The 21,891-nt window shown below is 65.4% G+C and overlaps 1 protein-coding gene across 2 annotated transcripts; it reads left to right on the top strand.

Moving 5' to 3' along the window:
- The first annotated feature begins 1,130 nt into the window (after positions 1–1,130).
- On the top strand, positions 1,131–21,653 carry ABCA2 (ATP binding cassette subfamily A member 2). 2 transcript variants are annotated; one of them, XM_046674420.1, is made up of 49 exons: positions 1,131–1,295; positions 5,227–5,320; positions 5,627–5,629; positions 6,380–6,491; positions 6,576–6,739; positions 7,036–7,163; positions 7,312–7,422; positions 7,729–7,947; positions 8,322–8,695; positions 8,972–9,131; positions 9,970–10,098; positions 10,192–10,359; positions 10,430–10,526; positions 10,788–10,961; positions 11,031–11,133; positions 11,202–11,316; positions 11,492–11,682; positions 11,780–11,930; positions 12,011–12,215; positions 12,334–12,498; positions 12,589–12,769; positions 12,891–13,103; positions 13,196–13,392; positions 13,478–13,660; positions 13,895–14,079; positions 14,447–14,567; positions 14,811–15,047; positions 15,129–15,335; positions 15,622–15,724; positions 15,827–16,146; positions 16,220–16,433; positions 16,525–16,630; positions 16,727–16,838; positions 16,917–16,977; positions 17,056–17,230; positions 17,402–17,517; positions 17,592–17,739; positions 17,900–18,023; positions 18,240–18,372; positions 18,514–18,631; positions 18,831–19,009; positions 19,087–19,228; positions 19,296–19,430; positions 19,550–19,653; positions 19,738–19,830; positions 19,940–20,042; positions 20,117–20,254; positions 20,327–20,533; positions 20,887–21,653. In XM_046674420.1, the coding sequence occupies exons 1-49, from the start codon at positions 1,230–1,232 to the stop codon at positions 20,920–20,922; spliced, it is 7,320 nt and encodes a 2,439-aa protein (XP_046530376.1). In that variant the 5' UTR covers positions 1,131–1,229; the 3' UTR covers positions 20,923–21,653. The 2 variants fall into 2 exon arrangements, with proteins under 2 accessions (XP_046530376.1, XP_046530383.1); XM_046674427.1 differs by lacking the exon at positions 5,627–5,629.
- Positions 21,654–21,891: the final 238 nt, after the last annotated feature.

The raw sequence follows: 21,891 nt of genomic DNA, 5'->3' as shown, positions 1-21,891 counted from the left end.
GAGGCTGGGGAGGAGCCATCAGTGCCACCCACATGGCTTCCCCTCCCTCAGGGGCGGCCAGCCTTCTGCTGCCCTCTGCCGGCCACCCCGCGAATCCACCCTGCACCTCAGGCAGCACCTGGGTCTGTCCTTGCTGCAGCCTGTGCCAAACCACTCTGCCCAATTCACTGGACCCCGAGTCCCTGTGCAGAGGCCAGACTCACTCTCAGATGTGGGGACAAACATGAGCCACTCATACAGGGAGCAGCGTGAGTGTCCCTGAGCACCCTCCCTGCTCTGCCAGCAGGGAGCTGTTCCCCGGGCAGTGGGTGCCTTCCTCCTGATGCCCAGACAGCAGCTGACCCGGCATAGCCCAGCCAGGCCCATCCTGCCATTTAGTCACCAAGTGGCTCATTCACAAGGGATACAGGAAACTCTTATAGCCCACCTGCAGCCCCTCTCACCATCCCCTCTCAAGGGGAGTGGGTCAGGATGTGCTGGCTTGGACGGGGACATTGACTGTGAAGGCTTGAGGGCAGTTCCTGTCCTACACTTGTGGGGTCTCCAGCCAGGGCTGAGCTATCTGCTGCCCAAGTGCGAGTGGCTGACCCCTTCCAGCCCCACAGTGCCCCTAGGAACGGGGACCTGGCTCATACGCGCAGACGAAATTCCTGCTACCAGCATTTCTGCGAGGAAGGCGGGCAGAGGTGATGACCTGGTGGGGGCCGAGCCTCCCGCCGCATCCCCCCAGGGCGCCTTTGGGGCCAGTGGCCACCTTGGGGCGCCTATGAGGAAGGATTCCAACGGGGGATGCTGCACGCAGGCCTGGTGCTCCTGGGAAAGGGGCGCCCTGGAAGAGGGTGAGTCGGGAGTCTCTGTTTAGATGTGGGCCCTGGGCACGTCACTTCAACGCCTGGCGAGATGGGGGCGACCGGGAAGCCCCTGGCGCGGGGTCCAGCTCCAGGAACGGCCAGGGCGGGGGAGGGGGGAGGGGGTCGGGGCGGCGGGCGCCCCCTGGCGGTCACAACGCGGCTTTAAGCGCGGGCGGCGCGGGACGGGCCGGGCCGGGCCGGGCGCCGGCGAGTGGCTGTCGCCGAGACCGCCGGGGCGGAGCCAGCGCGGAGCCGGTCCCGACGCCGGAGACCCCGCCCCCGCGCGGGCGATGCCGAGCGGCGCGGCGAGCGGCGGGGCTGGCGGGGCGCGCAGAGGAGCGGGCCGCGTCTCGGAGGCGGCCGAAGCGCGGCCCCGCCATGGGCTTCCTGCACCAGCTGCAGCTGCTGCTCTGGAAGAACGTGACGCTGAAGCGCCGGAGCCCGGTGAGCGACCCTGCGCGCCGCGGGCCTGTCGGGAGTCGGAGGCCGCGCGCACCGTGGCCAGCGGCGCGCTCCCCGCGCGCACGTGCGGCCGGCGGGACCGGGCGCGCGCAGACCCCGGACGGAGCGGGCGGCGGGCGGGCGTCCTTTCCCAGCCGTGCCCCGCCTGCCCGCCCCTGCCGCGCTGCGGCCTCCGGGGAAGGGACTCGACCGAGCCCAGTCCGCCGCCCGCGCCCGTTGACATTCACGGTGCTCGGCTGAGTCACGGGACGGGCGCCCTCCGCAGCGCGCTCTTCGCTCTCCCGGGCCAGCTGCGGGGGTGGGGGTGGGGGCGGCCCCAGGGACCCTGGGGTCGCGGGAGCCCCTGCTTCCCCGGACGGAGGGCTGGCTTGGGGGACTCGATCCAGCTCAGAAGCTCTATGGTCTCTGGGCCCAGGCCCCCTGGAACCCCTGCAGGGACCCTGTCTCTTCCCTCCCTACACCACTCCTCTGCCCTTGGGCAGGCACTCCTCCTCCTCCTCGTCCTCCTCCTCCTCCTGGTCCTCCTCCTCCTGGTCCTCCTCCTCCTCCTCGTCCTCCTCCTCCACATCCCCGTCTTCCTCTACATCCTCCTCCTCCTCCACATCCTCCTCCTCCTCCACATCCTCCTCCTCCTCCTCCACACCCCGCGATCACGTCCACTAGCCCTGGCTAGTGCTTTCTCACCACCGGGAATGTCCTTGCTGTGCCACCCCCGGCCAGCCCAAGTCCCTGCACCCTTTTGTCCTTTGGGGCTATCTTCCCTGAGGCTGATCCACTCTCTGATTCTCCCTTCCAGGCTCCTCTGGGGGCCAGGTCCTGCTGCTTGGAGCTATGACCACCACGTTCCCCAGCTCTGCCCTGTGCCTGGGGCAGCCCAGGTCCTGAGGGCGCGGGGCACAGCCACTGTCAGGGACAGAAGCCCTGGTGAGAAGCAGGGCTGGGGCAGTATGGATGTCATCATGCTGGCCATCACCGCCTCAGCCCTGGGCAGGGCAGGGGCGTCTCCTGCTGGCCTGCCTAGCCAGCAGCAGCACACACACCAGAGAATCCTGGGCAGCTCGGGTTTCTGAACAAGCCCGGGGGATTTTCCAGGATGGGGCCCAGAAGGGGCTGGGGTCAGGACCCTGAGAAGGAAGCATCCTCTTGCCTACTTGGGGCCTGGGAGGCTCCTGTCTCATCTGGCCCTGGGACCCTTTGGGCCGACCAGCTCCTGCCTGGGTCCCTCCTTGAGAAGGGCTTCAAAGTGCACAATGGGAACCCCGGGGCTGCGGACAGGGCAGGGTGGCCTTCATCACCATGGCCTGGCAGGATTCCCCTGGGCACCTGGCCCTGGCAGGGAGCCAGGGTCAGGTACACTCCCTGCCCAGCGTGCCTGGGGCTGGCTGGCTGGGTCCTGTGGATCAGGCCTGCAGCCCCAGGCGGCCTCTGGTGCAGCTTCTTCTGCCTCAGGTTCTGGGTCACTGGGGACAGCAGGGCGGGGCTCAGGGGGAGGGGCATTGAGATGTGGGCATGCATCAGTATCAGCCTCGGGCTCTTGGCAAGAAGGACCCACTGGGGCTGGGAGCAGGAGCTAGAATGATGGCCCCTGCATCCACTGGGGACCCCAAGGTTCAGGGCAGGAAGCAGTGGCTTGTGGGGCACCCGGCCAGCAGGTGAGAGGTGCCCACTGTCCTGTACCCAGGAGTGGCCTCCACCTGTTAGGTTGGGCCTCCCCAAAAGCTCCCTGTGCCCCTGCCCCATGGTGTTTGCAGGGGCTGGTTAGAGCACATGGAGATCCTTAGCCTGTGGCTACAGCGAACCAGAAATTCTTTCTCCAGGGTGGCTGAGGGCTTGCCGAGCTCACAATGTGGGGCTGGGGCTGGGGCTGGGCCGATGCTGGGCATGTTCCTGCCAGACCCCCACTTTCCCAGGAGGGTCTTGGGCTTCAGAGTTGGACCCTTGGGCTTGGCCAGCAGAGGTTTTGCCTGCATGCTGGTGGCCTCGCTGAGGGGGATGTGCCCTGTGGAAAGCCTGCCTGGTCTGGAGGGGAGGAACCCAGGGCCTGGGTGCCTTGCTTGCTCCCTCTTCCTAAGCTCTGTGCCTCAGTTTCTCATCTGTGAGTGTGGCCTATCCCCTCCCAGTTAGCTGGATGTGGGTCTACGGTGGGGCCACAGGCTGCTCCTGGTGGGGGGACCAGGTCGCTGTCTCTAGGTTGCTGGGGTGGGAGGCAGAACTTCCCCCTCAGGTCTCATCTGCTCTGCCCTTGACAAAGCAGGAGGGGATGCAGGCCCGGCCAGGGCACCCAGGCCCCACGGACTTCATTGGGGCACCAGGGACAGGGATTGGACCACCTTGCAGGGCTCCGGGTGGGGTGCCTAGGTCAGGTGTCCAGATGGGGCTGAACCTGTGTTGCCTGCCTGTAACCAGATGCCCCTCTGGCTGCCCGCCTGCCCAGCAGGCCTCTCCTCTCCCTCCCTGCAGCTCAGCTCGTGCGCGGCCGCTGCTATAGCAACCAGGAGGCAGCCACGGCCTGTTGCTGCAGTTACGCGGTGGAGGTGCCCGGTGGCAGGTCGGGTGTGGGTGGGGCTGGCACCGTAGCTGTGACCCCAGCCTCTTACATCGCCGCTTGCATGCAGCCACCCTTGCTCTGTGTGTGTGTGTGTGGCATGCGCCTCTCCCCAGCCCCATGGGTGCCCATGATGTCTCCCTGGCCAGCCCTGGGCTAGATCCAGGCTTGCGGAGGGGGTGTTTGGTGGAGGCTGGCACGGGCCGGAGTGGGTGTGGGGCGTGGACACACAGCAGGGTGTTCCACACCACAGAGCGCTATTGTCAAAGCACAGTAAACAGGGCAGCAGCTGCCCCACCCCAGGGGACTGGGGGCCGGGCCAGAGTGCCGTGGGGGTGGGGGCTCTGAAGTCTGTTTTGTCGGGGAAGTGTGAGGATGAAGGAAACCTGGGGCATCTGAAAAGAGCTGGTCGGGGTGGGGGTTGGGGTACATCCTCGCCTGCTCAGGGTGCTCCCCCAAAGAGCAGCTGGCCTGAGGTCCTCCTCCTCCTTCCACTCCTCCCCACCCCAGCTGGAGTAGGGGAGTGAGAACAATGAAGTCCTTCCCTTTTCCAGGTGAAACAAGGGGAAGTGGGGCCCCTGGAGGCTCTGGCATTTCTTTCCCATACAGAGCAGGGCCCACCAGGGCTCACCTTGGTGCCAGGTGGTGGGAGCCATCCTGGGAACACTGAGCAAAGGCCCCCAGCAGGCAGGGCTGCCACGCCCACCTGAGCCATCTGGGGTGAGGGAGAGGGGCCAGGGCAGAAGGAGGTGCTTGGGGAACTGGGAGGTGTCAGAACCCTGCCCAGGTCTTCCTGGAGGCTCAGGTGGGCTAGAACCAGACCACCCCAGTGCCATGCCGCGTCTCCCTAGGCCCTTGTGTGGGGGCATAGTGGCGTGGCAATGGTGGGGAGGAGGGCTGACCCCAGGGAGTGTGGGAGCTGCAGGTTGGCAGAGGCCACCTCCGAGATCTGCCCAGATGGTCCTGCAGGTGGGGAAGAAGATGAGCTGGGCAGATGCATGGGTTAGCGTGGACTCATGCTGGCGGATTTGCCCCTGCTGGCCCTCAGTGTGGCAAGCAGAATCTGGGCTGCAGGGCTGGAGACCTGATCGCTTGGGCCAGACAGCGCTTGCCCTCTCGCCCTTTGTAAAGGCCCTGGAGGAGGGAGCTGCAACCTCCATTGGCCCTGGAGAGCCTGTGTTGACCTCTGGCCCCTGGGGGAGCATGCAGGGTCCAGGCTGGGCTGGCCCTTCCGGGGGGGTGAGGGGGAGTGTCTGTCTATCTGGCAGGGAGAGGAAGTCTTGGGTCTGTCCTGTCCAGCCCTGGGCAGGGGGCATGGGAGGCCAGGCTGCCCTGCACAGGTGGCCTCACTCAGCCTGCCCTCTCTAGTGGGTCTTGGCCTTCGAGATCTTCATCCCTCTGGTCCTCTTTTTCATCCTGCTGGGCCTTCGGCAGAAGAAACCGACCATCTCTGTGAAGGAAGGTGAGGGTCCTCGGAGGTGGGCCCAGAGCACGGCGGGGGGTGGGCAGGGTGGGGCAGGCCACCCTTACCACATCAGTCACGTCCCGTGTGCACGTAACCACATGAATGTTTCCCAGCTCCCACGGTACCCCGCCCCCCCACCCCCAGCACAGGCCATAGGCCTGTTCCTGGCGTGGTCTCTGGCCACGCCTCCTGGCCCGGCTGGAGGCCGTGGCTGGCTGTGGTGGCCATTCCTCACTGCTCTCCTCTGTTCTGTTTTGCCCCTCCCCCGCATGGTCTCTTGTCTTCCTCCGGGCCCGCATGCAGTCTGTAAGTGAGCGGCCGCCTCCTTCTTGCTGGCCCCAGGCGGCAGCCACAGGATGGCCCTGCGGGGCCTCCTGGTACAGCTTGAGCAACTCCCCACCCCAGCCCCCGCCTGCATTAACAGCCTGTCCCTGGCCAGCGGGGTCCTGCAGAGCCCCCTGCCCACTGTCAGGAACAGCTGGCTCTCGGTGGGGGTGGGGAGTGGGTAGTGAAGGGCCGGGCCACCTGGCCACAGTGGCTCATGCATCAAGCTCCCCGAGTGTCTCCCTCTTTCTGTGGGGTCGTCTGGCCCCACCTGGCAGGGCTGGGACTCCTGGGCTAGCTTGGGCTGGGGCTGGGTCACCTGGCTGCTTTCCCCTCAGACCCTTGGGGGCTCCTGCATTCACTCTACTAACCAGCTGGCCAGAGAGGTCAGAGGTCGCTGCCCAGTAGGGGCCCCATGTGCTCCCCTGGGATCTGTGGGCAGTACCACAACTAAATTCTTGGGGGAGGCGTCAGGGCATTTTGGTCTTGGTTGGCTGAGGGAAGAGGGATGCTTTGGGATTTATGGGAAAGGGACGGCAAGATGCTCTTCGACCTCTGACCTGCTGGGGTCATTGGCACCAGAATTCTTGGCCCTGTCCCCTATCTGCTGCCTGAAGCTGCTTTTCCTTCTTGACTTTCTCTAAATTTCTCTTCTCGGTCTCTGTCCCCCTCCTCCTTCTTGATTCCTCGGTCTCTCCTGTTCTCCTGTCTCCCCCACCCTGTCCCCCACAGCCTTCTACACCGCCGCACCCCTCACCTCCGCGGGCATCCTGCCTGTCATGCAGTCGCTGTGCCCGGATGGCCAGCGGGATGAGTTCGGCTTCCTGCAGTACGCCAACTCCACGTGAGTGCCCCCTCCCCTGGAGCCCAGCCTCCTCCCCAATCCTAGGGCCTGGCGGCCAGCGGGTGATGTCCACTGGTGGTGCAGGGTCACTCAGCTGCTGGAGCGCCTCAACCGCGTGGTGGAGGAGGGCAACCTGTTTGACCCAGCACGGCCTAGCCTGGGCTCGGAGCTCGAGGCCCTGCGCCAGCACCTGGAGGCCCTCAGCTCAGGCCCGGACACCTGGGAGAGCCACTTGGACAGACCTGCAGGTGCGCCCTGGGTGGGCTGGGCGGTGCCTATACTAGGGAGCTGAGGCCCCAGCTCTGGTGTCAGCTGGGTTTGAACCCCGGCTTGGTTACTGCCTACCCCAGGCCTGCGTCTGTGCCCTGGGCTCTCAGTCTAAACCGCTGCTCTGAGCTCCCAGAGCACACAAGCTTGGCGGGCCCGGCTGAGCTGCCCGCCACAGCGGCCGAGCCATGGTGCCCAAAGCTCGGCTCTGAGCCTGTTCCAGGTGCCTCAGCCCCAGGCAGACCTGGATTTCAGCCCCATCCTTCTGTCTGTCCAGTGTCCTCCTTCTCTCTGGACTCGGTGGCCAGGGACCCGCGGGAGCTCTGGCGTTTCCTGACACAGAATCTGTCGCTGCCTAACAGCACAGCCCAGGCCCTCCTTGCTGCCCAGGTGGACCTGCCCGAGGTGAGGTGGGGCAAGCATCAGCAGTAAGCGAGTGTGGGCCTGCTCTCGGGGCAGCCCCAGCCCTGGCCATTCCACTCTGCCCTCCCCTGATGGCAGGGTTGGGGTGAGGGGGATCCCCCACCTGAGCCACGGCCCCCATCGCACCCAGGTCTATCACCTGCTGTTTGGGTCTTCACCTGCCCTGGATGCGGAGTCAGACCTCCCTGGGGGTCAGGAGCCCTGGAGCAGCCTGGGCAGTAGTCCCCTCTTCCGGATGGAGGTGAGGGAGCCTGTTGGTGGGACGGAAGGCATGCTGCCTGCCTCTGGGTGGGGGTTTCTGCCTGGGTGGTTGAGGAAAGGGCCCCCTTGATAATTCCAACTTCCTCCTGGGGGTGAGAGAGGATCCCCAGGAGTTTGTGGCTGGCATGGGGAGGGGGAGACAGGATGGTAATGTGTGTCTGTCCTGGCCCACCCCCCACTACGGAACCTGGGTAGTCTCAGGTGGGTGGGGCAGGGTGAGGCCAGGGCCTTGGTTTTCTCTTGGTTGGGGCTCCTTCCCAGCTGTCGCCCTGCCCCCCGCCCCCAGGAGCTGCTGTTGGCCCCTGCCCTCCTGGAGCAACTCACGTGCACACCCGGCTCTGGGATGCTGGGCAGGATCCTCGCGGTGCCCTGGGGTCAGCAGGCAGCGCTGCAGGGCTACCGGGACACTGTCTGCAGTGGGCAGGCTGCAGCCCGGGCCCGGCACTTTTCTGGGCTGGCTGCCGAGCTCCGGAACCAGCTGGATATGGCCAAGATTGCCCACCAGGTGAGGCCCTGCCTGCCAGCTGGCCTGCAGGTCCCCTGCCTGGGCTGGAGGAGCTGATGGGGCTCCTTGGCATCCTAGGAGACTGCTGAGCCCAAGGCTGTGTGTGGGCTGTGCCTGTGGTGGGTGTCCCACACCCCCAACAATGTCATGCCTTGTGCCTCTGCCCGGCCCATGCCCTCACCCCAGTCTGTCTCCTGTCCCTGGCCGGTTCTCCCCTTTTCCCTAGGCTATAGACTCTCCCTCTATCCCCCTTCTCCCACCCAGTGTCCCCCTGCTGCTGTCCTCCCTGTCCCACCCCTAGCCTGCAGATCCACCCCCAGCCCCTGCTCCCTCCCCTGGGCCCGCCTTGCCTCACCTGCCCCATTTCCCCTCAGCTGGGCATAGAGGCCCCCAACGGATCGTCCACCCAGCAGCAGCCACCACCCCCACGGCGGCTGCAGGCATTACTGGAGGACCTGCTGGATGCCCAAAAGGTTCTGCAGGATGTGGACATCCTCTCGGCCCTGGCCCTGCTGCTACCTCAGGGCGCCTGTGCTGGCCGTGCTCCTGGGCCTTCGGCCAGCGGCCCTGGTGGGGCAGCCAACAGCACGGGCCCCGGGGCCTGGGCCGGCACGGGCTCCAATACCACAGCCGAGGAGGGTGCCCCGTCCGCCGGGGCCCCTGCCTCCTTGGATGCGCTGCAGGGCCAGTGCTCAGCCTTCGTGCAGCTCTGGGCGGGCCTGCAGCCCATCCTGTGTGGCAACAACCGGTAGGTGCAGGGCAGGGAGGCGTGCAAGACAGATGGGGTGGGGCCTGCCCCCCCTCCGCGTCTCACCCCTCACCATGCTCCACTCCACCCGATGTACTGCCCCAACCCTGAGGTCTTTCCCCTGTCCGGTGCGCCCCATTCTACAGCCATGCTCCCAACCTTGAGGCCCTGCCCTATCCCACACCCACCCCTGGAGCCCTGCCCCATCTCATACCCACACCTGACGCCCCATCCCGACCCCAGCTCTGCCCCTAACGCCCTCCCCCCCAACCCCAGCACCATTGAGCCTGAGGCGCTGCGACGGGGCAACATGAGCTCCCTGGGCTTCACGAGCAAGGAGCAGCGCAACCTGGGCCTCCTCGTGCACCTCATGACCAGCAACCCCAAGATCCTGTATGCACCAGCAGGCTCTGAGGCAGACCGCGTCATCCTCAAGGTGCGTGATTCTGGCGCACTGGGCATTCAAGCCGCGCGTGTCCTCTGGGGCACGAGCCGGAGGTGCTGGGCGGAGGGTTCTGTGGCCGAGGACCCCTGAGCTGAGGAGGTCGGTTGAAATGGCATGGGAGGGGTGCAGCCCTGGCCCTTGAGCTTCCACTTGGCTCTGCGGGTGGGGGATCCATGCGCGTGTTCAAGGTGTAGGGTCACTTGATTCCTGGGGATGCACTGGAGGTGCTGGTGTGCAGGGTCTTGTCCTGGCTGGGTGTGTCCAGGGCTGGGCAGCTGTTGAGGACGGCAGAGGGGCGGCATGCAGAAGCCTTCCAGAGCAGCGTCCAGTGGGCGAGATTTGAGCAGGGCAGCTAGGTGGTTTGCAGCTTGCTGAGGGCAAGATGTCTGTGGCCATCCCAGGGAAGAGGTCCGGTGTGGAACAAGGAGAAATGGCGCTGGGACTGGTCCAGGGAGAGGAGAGGCTGTGGAGGGGGCCCTAGGATGAGTGTGGCAGGGATGAGAGCCGAGTGTCAGGGCTCTGCAAGGGACCTGTGGAGGAGGGTCACAAGGAGCTGGGAAGGCACAGCTGGAGAGACAGGGGAACCAGTGGCCTGCGGCCCGGGGAGCCTGCCGACTGGAGTGAGTTTCACGGAAGGGGGCGCTGCAGTAGGCGGGGAGGGGGAGGGCTTGGAGCTTCCAGGAGAAAGTTTGGCCAGAGCAAAACTGGTTGCTGGTGGGGACCAGCCAGTGGCTGGTGCCCAGCCGTGGGGGGAAGCAAGAGTGGAGAGCTCCCTCACTGGCTAGGGTCCCTCCATGAGCCCCATGCCCCATGCCCTCATCCTCTGCAGGCCAACGAGACCTTTGCCTTTATAGGCAACGTGACTCACCACGCCTGGGTCTGGCTCAACATCTCAGCCGAGATCCGCAGCTTCCTGGAGCAGGGCAGGCTGCAGCAACACCTGCACTGGCTGCAGCAGGTGCTGGGGGGGCCAGGTGTGGGGGCCAGGTGGGGAGGTGGGGGTGGGGAGCCCACTCTGTCCTGGGCCTCTGAGCTTGCCTTCCACCCTCAGTATGTGGCGGAGCTGAGGCTGCACCCCGAAGCACTGAACCTGTCACTGGAGGAGCTGCCGCCTGCCCTGCGCCAGGACAACTTCTCACTGCCCAATGGCTCGGCCCTCCTGCAGCAGCTGGACACGATTGACAATGCAGCTTGCGGCTGGATTCAGTTCATGTCCAAGGTAGGGTGGGCGAGCCTGGCAGGGCCCCACTGGTATGCAGGGCTGGCTCCAACGATGCCTCTCCCCACAGGTGAGCGTAGATATCTTCAAGGGTTTTCCTGATGAGGAGAGCATCGTCAACTACACCCTCAACCAGGCCTACCAGGACAACGTCACCGTGTTCGCCAGTGAGCCAGGCCCCCTCGCTGGTCCACAACCCCTGCTCTTCCACCTCTCTCCTCCTCCAGCCCCACTCTGCCCCTCGTTCCTCCGGTCTCTCCCTACCCCATCCCCACCCCATCTCCTTCCTCCCCAGCTCCGCCCCTCATCTTGCCCAGTCCCTGCTCCTTTTCAGCAACCTGCACACCCCTCCCTTGCTCTCTCACCCTGCCCCGCATACCCCGCCCCCGCCCTGGCTGGCCCTCCACCTGCCCCTCGTCCCGTCCCAGGCGTGATCTTCCAGACGCGCAAGGACGGCTCCCTGCCGCCCCACGTGCACTACAAGATCCGCCAGAACTCCAGCTTCACCGAGAAAACCAATGAGATCCGCCGGGCCTACTGGCGGCCAGGACCCAACACTGGTGGCCGCTTCTACTTCCTGTACGGCTTCGTCTGGATTCAGGGTGAGGGCCGCCCCAGGGGGCGGAGGGACGGGTCCAGCTGCCCACACTGACGCTGATGCCCACCCGCAGACATGATGGAGCGTGCCATCATCAACACCTTTGTGGGGCACGACGTGGTGGAGCCAGGCAACTACGTGCAGATGTTTCCCTACCCCTGCTACACTCGGGATGAGTGAGTGTGGGCACCGGGCGGGGGGTGGGTTGCAGGCTGAGCACCCCCTCACACCCTGCATCCTCCAGCTTCCTGTTTGTCATCGAGCACATGATGCCGCTCTGCATGGTGATTTCCTGGGTCTACTCGGTGGCCATGACCATCCAGCACATTGTCGCCGAGAAGGAGCACCGGCTGAAGGAGGTGGGGAGATGGGGGAGAGGGAGACGGGATGATGGGAGGGATGGATGTGGAGGGATGGGGACGAGAGGGGTTGGGGGCAACCATGGGCACCCCTCCATCCCCAGGCCCGAGCTGGCAGGGCAGGGGCAGGGTGTTCCTTCCCAGCGCCCCTGCCCCAAGGCCGGTCTGCCCACAGGTGATGAAGACCATGGGCCTGAACAATGCTGTGCACTGGGTGGCCTGGTTCATCACAGGCTTTGTGCAGCTCTCCATCTCAGTGACGGCGCTCACCGCCATTCTCAAGTACGGCCAGGTCCTCATGCACAGCCACGTGCTCATCATCTGGCTCTTCCTGGCCGTCTACGCTGTGGCCACCATCATGTTCTGGTGCGCACTGTGGCTGGCAGCAGGCGGGGAGGGAGGGCTTTGGGTGTGCTGCTGAGGTTGGGGTGTGGCTGACGGGCGTGGCCCCACCTGCCCCCAGCTTCCTGGTGTCCGTCCTATACTCCAAGGCCAAGCTGGCCTCAGCCTGCGGTGGCATCATCTACTTCCTGAGCTACGTGCCCTACATGTATGTGGCGATCCGCGAGGAGGTGGCCCACGATAAGATCACCGCCTTTGAGAAGTGCATTGCGGTGAGGGGCACGGGCGGGCGGGCGGCCCGGGGTGGGGGGTGTCCAGCCACCTCCCCCAACTGACATTGCTGTCTTCTCAGTCCCTGATGTCCACAACAGCCTTTGGCCTGGGCTCCAAGTACTTCGCTCTGTACGAAGTGGCGGGCGTGGGCATCCAGTGGCACACGTTCAGCCAGTCGCCCGTGGAAGGAGATGACTTCAACCTGCTCCTGGCTGTCACTATGCTGATGGTGGATGCAGCTGTCTATGGTGTGCTCACGTGGTACATCGAGGCAGTGCACCCAGGTACAGACTGACTCTTTGGAGGAGGAGGGGAGGGGGGCATGGCTCCCTGGGTGGGGCACATGGCCTGGGGTGTACAGTGACTCCAGCCCTGGGTCAGCCTCCCCTCCCCAACCCCCAGGCATGTACGGGCTGCCCCGGCCTTGGTACTTCCCGCTGCAGAAGTCCTACTGGCTGGGCAGTGGGCGGACAGAAGCGTGGGAGTGGAGCTGGCCATGGGCCCGTGCCCCTCGTCTCAGCGTCATGGAGGAGGACCAGGCCTGTGCCATGGAGAGCCGGCGCTTGGGTGAGCCAGGTGCCAGGGTGGCAGCTTGGGCAGTCACTGGGTTTCAGGGGCCTAGGGCAGCCTTAGTGCTGACCCGCAGTCCTGGTGCAGAGGAGATGCGGGGCATGGAGGAAGAGCCCACTCATCTGCCACTGGTGGTCTGTGTGGACAAGCTCACCAAGGTCTACAAGAATGATAAGAAGCTGGCCTTGAACAAGCTGAGCCTGAACCTCTATGAGAACCAGGTGGTATCCTTCCTGGGCCACAACGGGGCTGGCAAGACCACTACCATGTGAGTGTCAGGGCAGAGCCTACTCTGCGGCCAGGGGATGGGCCCAGAGTCTCTGACCAAGTGGGCATGAGGGTGGGCTCCCTGCAGGAGGTAGGGGCCATAACCTTGCTCCCCCACCCAGGTCTATCCTCACGGGCCTGTTCCCGCCCACGTCGGGTTCAGCCACCATTTACGGACATGACATCCGCACAGAGATGGATGAGATCCGCAAGAACCTGGGCATGTGTCCACAGCACAACGTGCTCTTTGACCGGCTCACGGTGGAGGAGCATCTCTGGTTCTACTCCCGGCTCAAGAGCATGGCTCAGGAGGAGATCCGCAAGGAGATGGACAAGTGGGTGGGGCATGGCCTGGGTGGGGTGGGGGTGGGGCAGGGGTGGGGCCAGCTCCCACTGTCCTGGTCTGACCCCTGCTGCCCACCCTCAGGATGATCGAAGACCTGGAGCTCTCCAACAAGCGGCACTCGCTGGTTCAGACACTGTCAGGCGGCATGAAACGCAAGCTCTCCGTGGCCATTGCCTTTGTGGGTGGCTCCCGCGCCATCATCCTGGATGAGCCCACGGCTGGTGTAGACCCCTATGCGCGCCGGGCCATCTGGGACCTCATCCTGAAGTACAAGCCGGGTGAGTGGGGCATGGGGCGGGTGTGGGCGAGCCCCCACCTGGCCCACCCGGCCCAGCCCCCTGACCCCAATCTGGCCTCCCCCAGGCCGCACCATCCTCCTGTCCACCCATCACATGGACGAGGCCGACCTGCTTGGGGATCGCATTGCCATCATCTCCCACGGGAAGCTCAAGTGCTGCGGCTCCCCACTCTTCCTCAAGGGCGCCTATGGGGACGGCTACCGCCTCACGCTGGTCAAGCGGCCTGCCGAGCCAGGAGGCCCCCAAGGTCTGTTTTGAGGCCGCCTGAGCAGGCTTGGGGCATCCCTTCCCCTGGACTGCCTCCCCAAGACTGTTGTGGTTGAGGGACTGGGCCCCCACTATTGCCCCAGTGGGCCCAGGATGCTGGTCAGGCCTGCTTGCCCTCTCCTCAGGCCCCTCCGTGACCTGGCTGGGCTCCCCTAGAGGGTCCCTTTCCCCCCGCCCCTGAGTGAAGCCTCTCCCTACTCTCCTACCCTCCTAGAGCCAGGGCTGACAGCCAGCCCCCCAGGGCGGGCCCAGTTGAGCAGCTGCTCTGAGCCCCAGGTTTCTCAGTTCATCCGAAAGCACGTGGCCTCCTGCCTGCTGGTCTCAGACACGAGCACCGAGCTCTCCTACATCCTGCCCAGCGAGGCCGCCAGGAAGGGGGCTTTTGAGCGCCTCTTCCAGGTGTGGGGCGGGGCTGGGAGGCCAGGGGTGCGGCTCAGGGGCGGGGCCTGAGGAGGTGGAGGGGTGTATTTAGGGGTTGGGGCCTCAGGAGGTAGAGGAAGGGTGGGGCTAAGGAGCTGGCTTGTCAGTGGTGGGGCGGGGCCTGAGGAGGTGGATGGGCGGGGCAGTGGGGGCGGGGCTGGTAGAAGAGGTGGGGTCTGAGGACTGGAGGGGGCGTGGTTTCGGTGGGGCCATGGTGGCAGTTGGGGCCAAGGAGTGGGACTGTCAGTGGTGGGGCGGGTCCTGAGGCGATGGGGGCGTGGTCCGGTGGCGGGGAGCGCCTGGACTGTGGCCCATGTGGCCACGGGCCTCACCCAGCCCTTTGCAGCACCTGGAGCACAGTCTGGACGCGCTGCACCTGAGCAGCTTCGGGCTGATGGACACGACGCTGGAGGAGGTGTTCCTCAAGGTGTCGGAGGAGGACCAGTCTTTGGAGAACAGCGAGGCGGGTGAGAGGCCCTGAAGCAGCTGATCAGCTCTGCCCAACCCCACCCCACCCCACCCCACCACACCCCACTCTCCTCCACACCAGGCGTGAACTTGGGCCTGGGGCTGCTCACTCTGGCCCCGTCTCTGGGGGCCAGGGTTCCTGGGTAGGTGGGTGAGCATGGGGGCTGGGGTCCCAGGCAGGCCTGGAGGTGGCAGGCAGTCCTGAGCCCCCTCCCCCCTTCCCCGGCCGGCCGCGGTGGCAGATGTGAAGGAGTCCAGGAAGGATGTGCTGCCCGGGGCAGAGGGTCTGGCATCCGGGGAGGCTCAGGCCGGCAACCTGGCCCGGTGTGCGGAGCTGGCCCAATCGCAGGCATCGCTGCAGTCCGCGTCCTCAGTGGGCTCTGCCCGTGGTGAGGAGGGAGCTGGCTATGCCGACGTCTACGGCGACTACCGTCCTCTCTTCGACAACCTGCAGGACCCCGACAATGTCAGCCTGCAAGGTGGGGGGCAGCAGGGTGGGGCTGGGGAGGGTCCCCGGAAGGTGTTGTGGGGCTACTGCTCAGGCCCGCCTCCCTGTGCAGAGGCGGAGGCGGAGGTCCTCACGCGGGTCGGCCAGGGCAGCCGCAAGCTGGAGGGCTGGTGGCTGAAGGTGCGCCAGTTCCACGGGCTCCTGGTGAAGCGTTTCCACTGTGCACGTCGCAACTCCAAGGCACTCTCCTCCCAGATCCTGCTGCCTGCCTTCTTTGTCTGCGTGGCCATGACCGTGGCCCTCTCTGTCCCGGAGATTGGTACGGCCGCCTGCCAGGCTGAGGGGCACTGAGGGCTAGCACCACACCGTAGTGGGACTGTGGTTCTGCCCCACTCCTGAGCCACTGGGAGACCCACACCCATTCTGGGTCTGGGCATTACACCTGAGGCTGACAGGCTCACTCTGGGGTCTGCAGGGAGTCATGTCTCCTGGGGGCCCAGACCCCAAGCTTGGACCCTGTGGATATTGGGAAGAGGGGACCCTGGCCTGGGGGCCACTGGCAGGCGGTCAGAACCTGCTCAGGCTTCCCATGCGCACCCCACCAGGTGACCTGCCCCCGCTGGTCCTGTCCCCCTCCCAGTACCACAACTACACCCAGCCCCGCGGCAACTTCATCCCCTATGCCAACGAGGAGCGCCGGGAATACCGGTGAGGTCACCCACCAGGAGCCGGGGTGGGCAGGGACCGGATGTGGCGGCTGAGCTGGGTGGGTACCCATCCCCACTCAACTCACCTTGTGGGTTCCCTTAGATTGCGGCTGTCACCTGACGCCAGCCCCCAACAGCTTGTGAGCACGTTCCGGCTGCCCTCTGGCGTGGGCGCCACCTGTGTCCTGAAGTCTCCCACAAATGGCTCTCTGGGGCCCACGCTGAACCTGAGCAGTGGGGAGTCGCGCCTGCTGGCTGCACGGTTCTTTGACAGCATGTGCCTGGAGTCCTTCACACAAGGGCTGCCACTGTCCAACTTTGTGCCGCCCCCACCCTCGCCCGCCCCTTCCGACTCCCCTGTGTCCCCAGACGAGGACCCACTGCAGGCCTGGAACGCCTCCCTGCTGCCCACCTCTGGGCCAGGTACTGGCTGGCAGGGCCACCTGGGGTCATGGGGCAGTGAGGACCGGGCTAACTGTGCCTTCTCTGCCCACAGAGAACTGGACATCGGCACCCTCCCTGCCACACCTGGTGCGGGAGCCCGTCCGCTGCATCTGTTCTGCACAGGGCACTGGCTTCTCCTGCCCGGGTGGTGTGGGCGGGCACCCGCCCCAGATGCGGGTGGTCACGGGTGACATCCTGACTGACATCACCGGCCACAATGTCTCCGAGTACCTGCTCTTCACCTCTGACCGTTTCCGGCTGCACCGGTGAGCTGAGTGGGAGGGGTGTATGCCAGCTGTGGGCCAGGGGTGGCCACCCACTGCCCTGGCCTCACTGTCCTTTGACCTGCCCGCCCAGGTATGGGGCCATCACCTTCGGCAACATCCAGAAATCCATCCCAGCCTCGTTTGGCGCCCGGGCTCCAGCCATGGTGCGGAAGATTGCGGTGCGCAGGGCAGCCCAGGTGAGTGCCGCCTGGCCCCACTCCCTGTGGCATCTGGCCCTCACCGGAGCTCTGCAGGGACCCACAGGGCTCTCGGGGTCTTTCTGTGTCCCTCAGGTTTTCTACAACAACAAAGGTTACCACAGCATGCCCACCTACCTCAACACCCTCAACAACGCCATCCTGCGTGCCAACCTGCCCAAGAGCAAGGGCAACCCGGCAGCCTATGGTGAGCAGGGCGGAGGGGGCGGGCACGGAGCAAGCTGGCATGGAGCAGGCCCTGAGGCTGCCCTCCCCTGTGTTGCAGGCATCACCGTCACCAACCACCCCATGAACAAGACGAGTGCCAGTCTCTCCCTGGATTACTTGTATGTGGGGGCGTGCGTGGGCTGGGGACCACTGCGGGCCTGAGTGTTGGACAGGGCTGAGGGCTGCCTCACCTCCAGGCTGCAGGGCACGGATGTGGTCATCGCCATCTTCATCATCGTGGCCATGTCCTTCGTGCCGGCCAGCTTCGTGGTCTTCCTGGTGGCTGAGAAGTCCACCAAGGCCAAGCACCTGCAGTTTGTCAGCGGCTGCAACCCCATCATCTACTGGCTGGCCAACTACGTGTGGGACATGGTGTGCCCCTCCCCATGTGGCCACAGGGGGCCCCTCACCCCCAGACCCCTGGCCATCCCACCACCCTGTCCCTGCCAGGCCTGCCAAGTTCTGTCCCAGGACCCCTCACCTCTGACCCCTGAGCCCCTCACCCTGCCCCCAGCCCCTCACCTGTCACCCCTGCTCTGGTAGCTCAACTACCTGGTTCCGGCCACCTGCTGCGTCATCATCCTGTTCGTGTTCGACCTGCCGGCCTACACATCGCCCACCAACTTCCCGGCCGTGCTCTCCCTTTTTCTACTCTACGGGTAAAGGGCAGCAGGCAGTGGGAGTGGGCGCAGGGCAGGGTCAGGCTGTCCGGTGACCACCCCCCTGCCCACAGGTGGTCCATCACCCCCATCATGTATCCAGCCTCCTTCTGGTTCGAGGTCCCCAGCTCGGCCTACGTGTTTCTCATCGTGATCAACCTCTTCATCGGCATCACGGCCACCGTGGCCACCTTCCTGCTGCAGCTCTTCGAGCATGACAAGGTGGGGTGGTGGGTGGGCGGGGATTGGCAGGGCATGGCCGGCACGACAAGGCGGAGCAGCGGGCAGGCAGGCGCAACAAGGTGGGGCAGTGGGTGGGGATCGGCAGGGCGTGGCGGCCAGCTGGGCTGAGGCTGTGCCCGTGACCCCTCTGACTCTCCAGGACCTCAAGGTGGTCAACAGTTATCTGAAAAGCTGCTTTCTCATCTTCCCCAACTACAACCTGGGCCACGGGCTCATGGAGATGGCCTACAACGAGTATATCAACGAGTACTACGCCAAGATCGGTGAGGGGGCAGGCAGGTGGCAGAGCCTCGGGGTGGGGAGCGGATGGGTGGTGGGGGCCCTGGGGTGGGGGGCAGGGTGGGCAGGTGGCATGTGTCCTGGGGTGGGGAGGCTGAGGTGGTCATGTCTGGCTCCAGAGACTGGGGAGTTCCAGGCCTGGGGGGTGAAAGGGGCCTCCTGAGGCCCCAGGCACAGGCCCTGAGCTGACTGCCCCACAGGTCAGTTTGACAAGATGAAGTCCCCGTTTGAGTGGGACATTGTCACCAGGGGGCTGGTGGCCATGACATTCGAGGGCTTCGTGGGTTTCTTCCTCACCATCATGTGCCAGTACAACTTCCTGCGGCAGCCACAGTGAGTGGGCAAGTGCCGGGCAATGTGGGTGCAGGTGGCTGGTTTGGGCACTGCCCACCTTCCTGTGTGGCCACAGCGAATGGGGGAGCACTGGGCAATGGTGGGTGGCCTGTCTGGACACTGCCCACCCTGTCCCCTCAGGCGCATGCCGGTGTCTACCAAGCCCGTGGAGGATGACGTGGACGTGGCCAATGAGCGGCAGCGAGTACTGCGGGGGGATGCTGACAATGACATGGTCAAGATCGAGAATCTGACCAAGGTGGGCCTGGGTGTGCCAAGAGGAGCCAGGGGGAGGCGTGGCGCCAGTAGGAGTGTGGTCAGGGTCGGGGTGTAGCTCCGGGCAGGGGTGGACGTGGCTTGTGGTAGGGGCATGGCTCCAGGAAGGGGCGGGGCCAGTGGGGGCAGGGGGGCAGCCTGCGTGTCGTCCTGCTGAGTGGGCAGCCCCTCGCCTGCGCCAGGTGTACAAGTCTCGGAAGATTGGCCGTATCTTGGCTGTGGACCGCCTGTGCCTGGGCGTGCGCCCTGGCGAGTGCTTCGGCCTCCTGGGTGTCAACGGCGCAGGGAAGACCAGCACCTTCAAGATGCTGACGGGTGATGAGAGCACGACGGGGGGCGAGGCCTTCGTCAACGGGCACAGGTGCGGGCACGGGCGCCTAGGGGCAGGTGAGGTGGCCGCTGCTGGGGGCTGACGGCGCTGATGGCGCTTATCCCCAGTGTGCTCAAGGAGCTGCTCCAGGTGCAGCAGAGCCTGGGCTACTGCCCGCAGTTCGATGCCCTGTTCGACGAGCTCACGGCCCGGGAGCACCTGCAGCTGTACACACGGCTCCGCGGCATCCCCTGGAAGGACGAGGCGCGGGTGAGGGTCGCCCAGGCCGGGGAGGGGCCGTGTAAAGGGCCGGCCTTGACATCTGCTGTCACCCCAGGTGGTGAAGTGGGCTCTGGAGAAGCTGGAGCTGACCAAATATGCCGACAAGCCGGCTGGCACATACAGCGGAGGCAACAAGCGGAAGCTGTCCACAGCCATCGCCCTCATCGGGTACCCGGCCTTCATCTTCCTGGTGAGCCTGGGGGGATGGGGGGTTGGGTCCCATCTTCCTGTGGGCCTGGGCAGGAGGCGGCCAGTGGGGCCAGTTGGGGTGAGCAGGGATGCAGCAGCTGAGCCTGGCACCACCCCCAGGACGAGCCAACCACAGGCATGGACCCCAAGGCCAGGCGCTTCCTCTGGAACCTCATTCTGGATCTCATCAAGACAGGGCGCTCAGTGGTGCTGACATCGCACAGGTGCGGCCCCCTCCCTGTCCCTGCATGGTGCCTCCCCCACCCCCCCACTGCGTGCCAGCCCACTCTGCGTGTGTCTCTGCCCAGCATGGAGGAGTGTGAGGCGCTGTGCACGCGGCTGGCCATCATGGTGAACGGGCGCCTGCGCTGTCTGGGCAGCATCCAGCACCTGAAGAACCGGTGAGCTGGGCATGCTGCTGCAAGGGCTGCAGGAGCTGTGGGGCTGTGGCGAGTCGGGGATGGGCTCCCCTGGGTGGCCGGGGCTGCAGGCCACGGGCCTATCCTGCAGGTTTGGAGATGGCTACATGATCACGGTGAGGACCAAGAGCAGCCAGAACGTGAAAGACGTGGTGCGGTTCTTCAACCGGAACTTTCCAGAGGCCATGCTCAAGGTGGGTGGGGCCCCCTGGGGTGGGAAGGGTCGGGGGCCCTGGCCACGTGGCCTCTGACCTCTGCACCCCCCCAGGAGCGGCACCACACGAAGGTGCAGTACCAGCTCAAGTCGGAGCACATCTCACTGGCGCAGGTGTTCAGCAAGATGGAGCAGGTGGTGGGCGTGCTGGGCATCGAGGACTACTCGGTCAGCCAGACCACTCTGGACAACGTGAGCGCCCCGGGCCAAGGGTGCAGGCCGCCTGAGCTGGGCCCTGCACACCAACCTGCCCCTGCCCACCAGGTGTTCGTGAACTTCGCCAAGAAGCAGAGCGACAACCTGGAGCAGCAGGAGACAGAGCCGCCCTCAGCCCTGCAGTCCCCCTTGGGCCGCCTGCTTAGCCTGTTCCGGCCACGGCCCACCCCCACCGAGCTGCGGGCACTTGTGGCCGACGAGCCTGAGGACCTGGATACGGAGGACGAGGGCCTCATCAGCTTCGAGGAGGAACGGGTGAGCAGGACCTGCCGAGTCAGGGCAGCCAGCTGGCCAGAGGGCTCAGGCTTGGGGTAGGAAGCAGGGGTGGGGGAAGAGTGGCCCCAGGGACCCTGATGTCCCAAGCAGAAGAGAACAGAGGGACCTGCCTGATGCTCAGGACTAGAGTGGACGTGGAAGGCCTGGGCATAGAGGTATGGGAGCGGAGCCTGGGGACGGGGAGAGCTGTCAATACAGGGGCAACCAGACTCGGCAGGGAGGCCACAAGAGGAACGCCCCGGCAAGAAAGAACTCAGAGGAGGGGATAGAGGTGGGGCAGTGGTGGGTGCCGGACGATGCCTCCTGAGCCCGGCCCACCCACTGTCTGCTAGGCCCAGCTCTCCTTCAACACGGACACGCTCTGCTGACCGCCAGGAGCAGGCTCAAAGACACGCTGTGGGGACAGAAGTCAGGCGGTGGCCAAGGCCCCACCCCGTGACCCCAGTGCCCACCTGCCAGGCCTGGAGTGGGAGGTGCAGGACCAAGGACTTCACGCCCCCTCCATCCCCACCCCCCATCTTTGGCCCTGCTCATGGCCATCACACCACCTCCCCTGATTGTGCCAAAGGCTGGCCCGGCCCTGGGCTGCACACACCCCCACCCTGCTCTGCCTTAAAGCCTTGGGGTCTGGCTGGCCCCTCGCCTCTGCCCCTGCCCAGCTCTGCCCACCACCCCCAGGACCACGGGGGTGATATGGGCTGCCAGGAACCACCCGACCCTCTCCTGGCAGGGCCTGGCCTCCTGAACCCACTTTTCTCTGACACCTGAGTCAGATGGCAGCAGCTGCAGGCCTAGGGTGAGAGTGGGGCTGGGGTAGGTCCCACCCCCAGGCACGTATTTATTTTGCTTTAGGAAGAGGCTCCCTCACTCACTTTCATGCGGGGAAGTCACGACCGAGGGAAGCCATTGGCGTGGGCCAGGGAGGGGGCCGCCTTGGGGCGGTGGGCCCTGTAGCAGGCATGGAGAAGCCAGCCCCACTCCCTCCAGCTGCCATTGCTCTCCCACTCAGCTTGGCCCCCTGCCCGCCCGCCCACTACCCACGAGCCGGACTTGTACATAGCGCACAGATGTTTGTTTTAAATAAATAAACAAAAAACCCTTCACAAGCCTGCGTGTGTGGGGTGCGGTGTTGGGTGAAGACGGGCCGCTCCACACTAAGGTTACGGCCCCTCACCCTGTGGGCATGTCTACAGTGTCCTGGAGGACTGGGTCCGGCTGGAGGGAGGCGGCTGGGCCAGCCTGTAGGAAAGGTGGGGCTCCTCACCCCTATAATGCCCTGATGCTACAAGTGAGGAGACTGAAGCAGGGGCCACCCATCTCTCCCCTTCCCCACCCAC

The sequence above is a fragment of the Equus quagga genome, chromosome 1 (assembly GCF_021613505.1).
Source record: "Equus quagga isolate Etosha38 chromosome 1, UCLA_HA_Equagga_1.0, whole genome shotgun sequence".
Taxonomy (NCBI): Eukaryota; Metazoa; Chordata; class Mammalia; order Perissodactyla; family Equidae; genus Equus; species Equus quagga.
The sequence above is the reverse complement of the archived record's forward strand: the minus strand, read 5'-3'. Positions and strand labels throughout refer to the sequence as shown.

Bases quoted from the DNA above. Each gene is read 5' to 3' on its own strand.
- ABCA2 (XM_046674420.1), top strand. From the start codon at position 1,230: ATGGGCTTCCTGCACCAGCTGCAGCTGCTGCTCTGGAAGAACGTGACG. The intron at 11,134-11,201 runs GTGAGTGTGGGC...TGCATCCTCCAG, and splicing joins CCCTGCTACACTCGGGATGA to CTTCCTGTTTGTCATCGAGC. The intron at 19,229-19,295 runs GTGAGGGTCGCC...CTGTCACCCCAG, and splicing joins CCTGGAAGGACGAGGCGCGG to GTGGTGAAGTGGGCTCTGGA.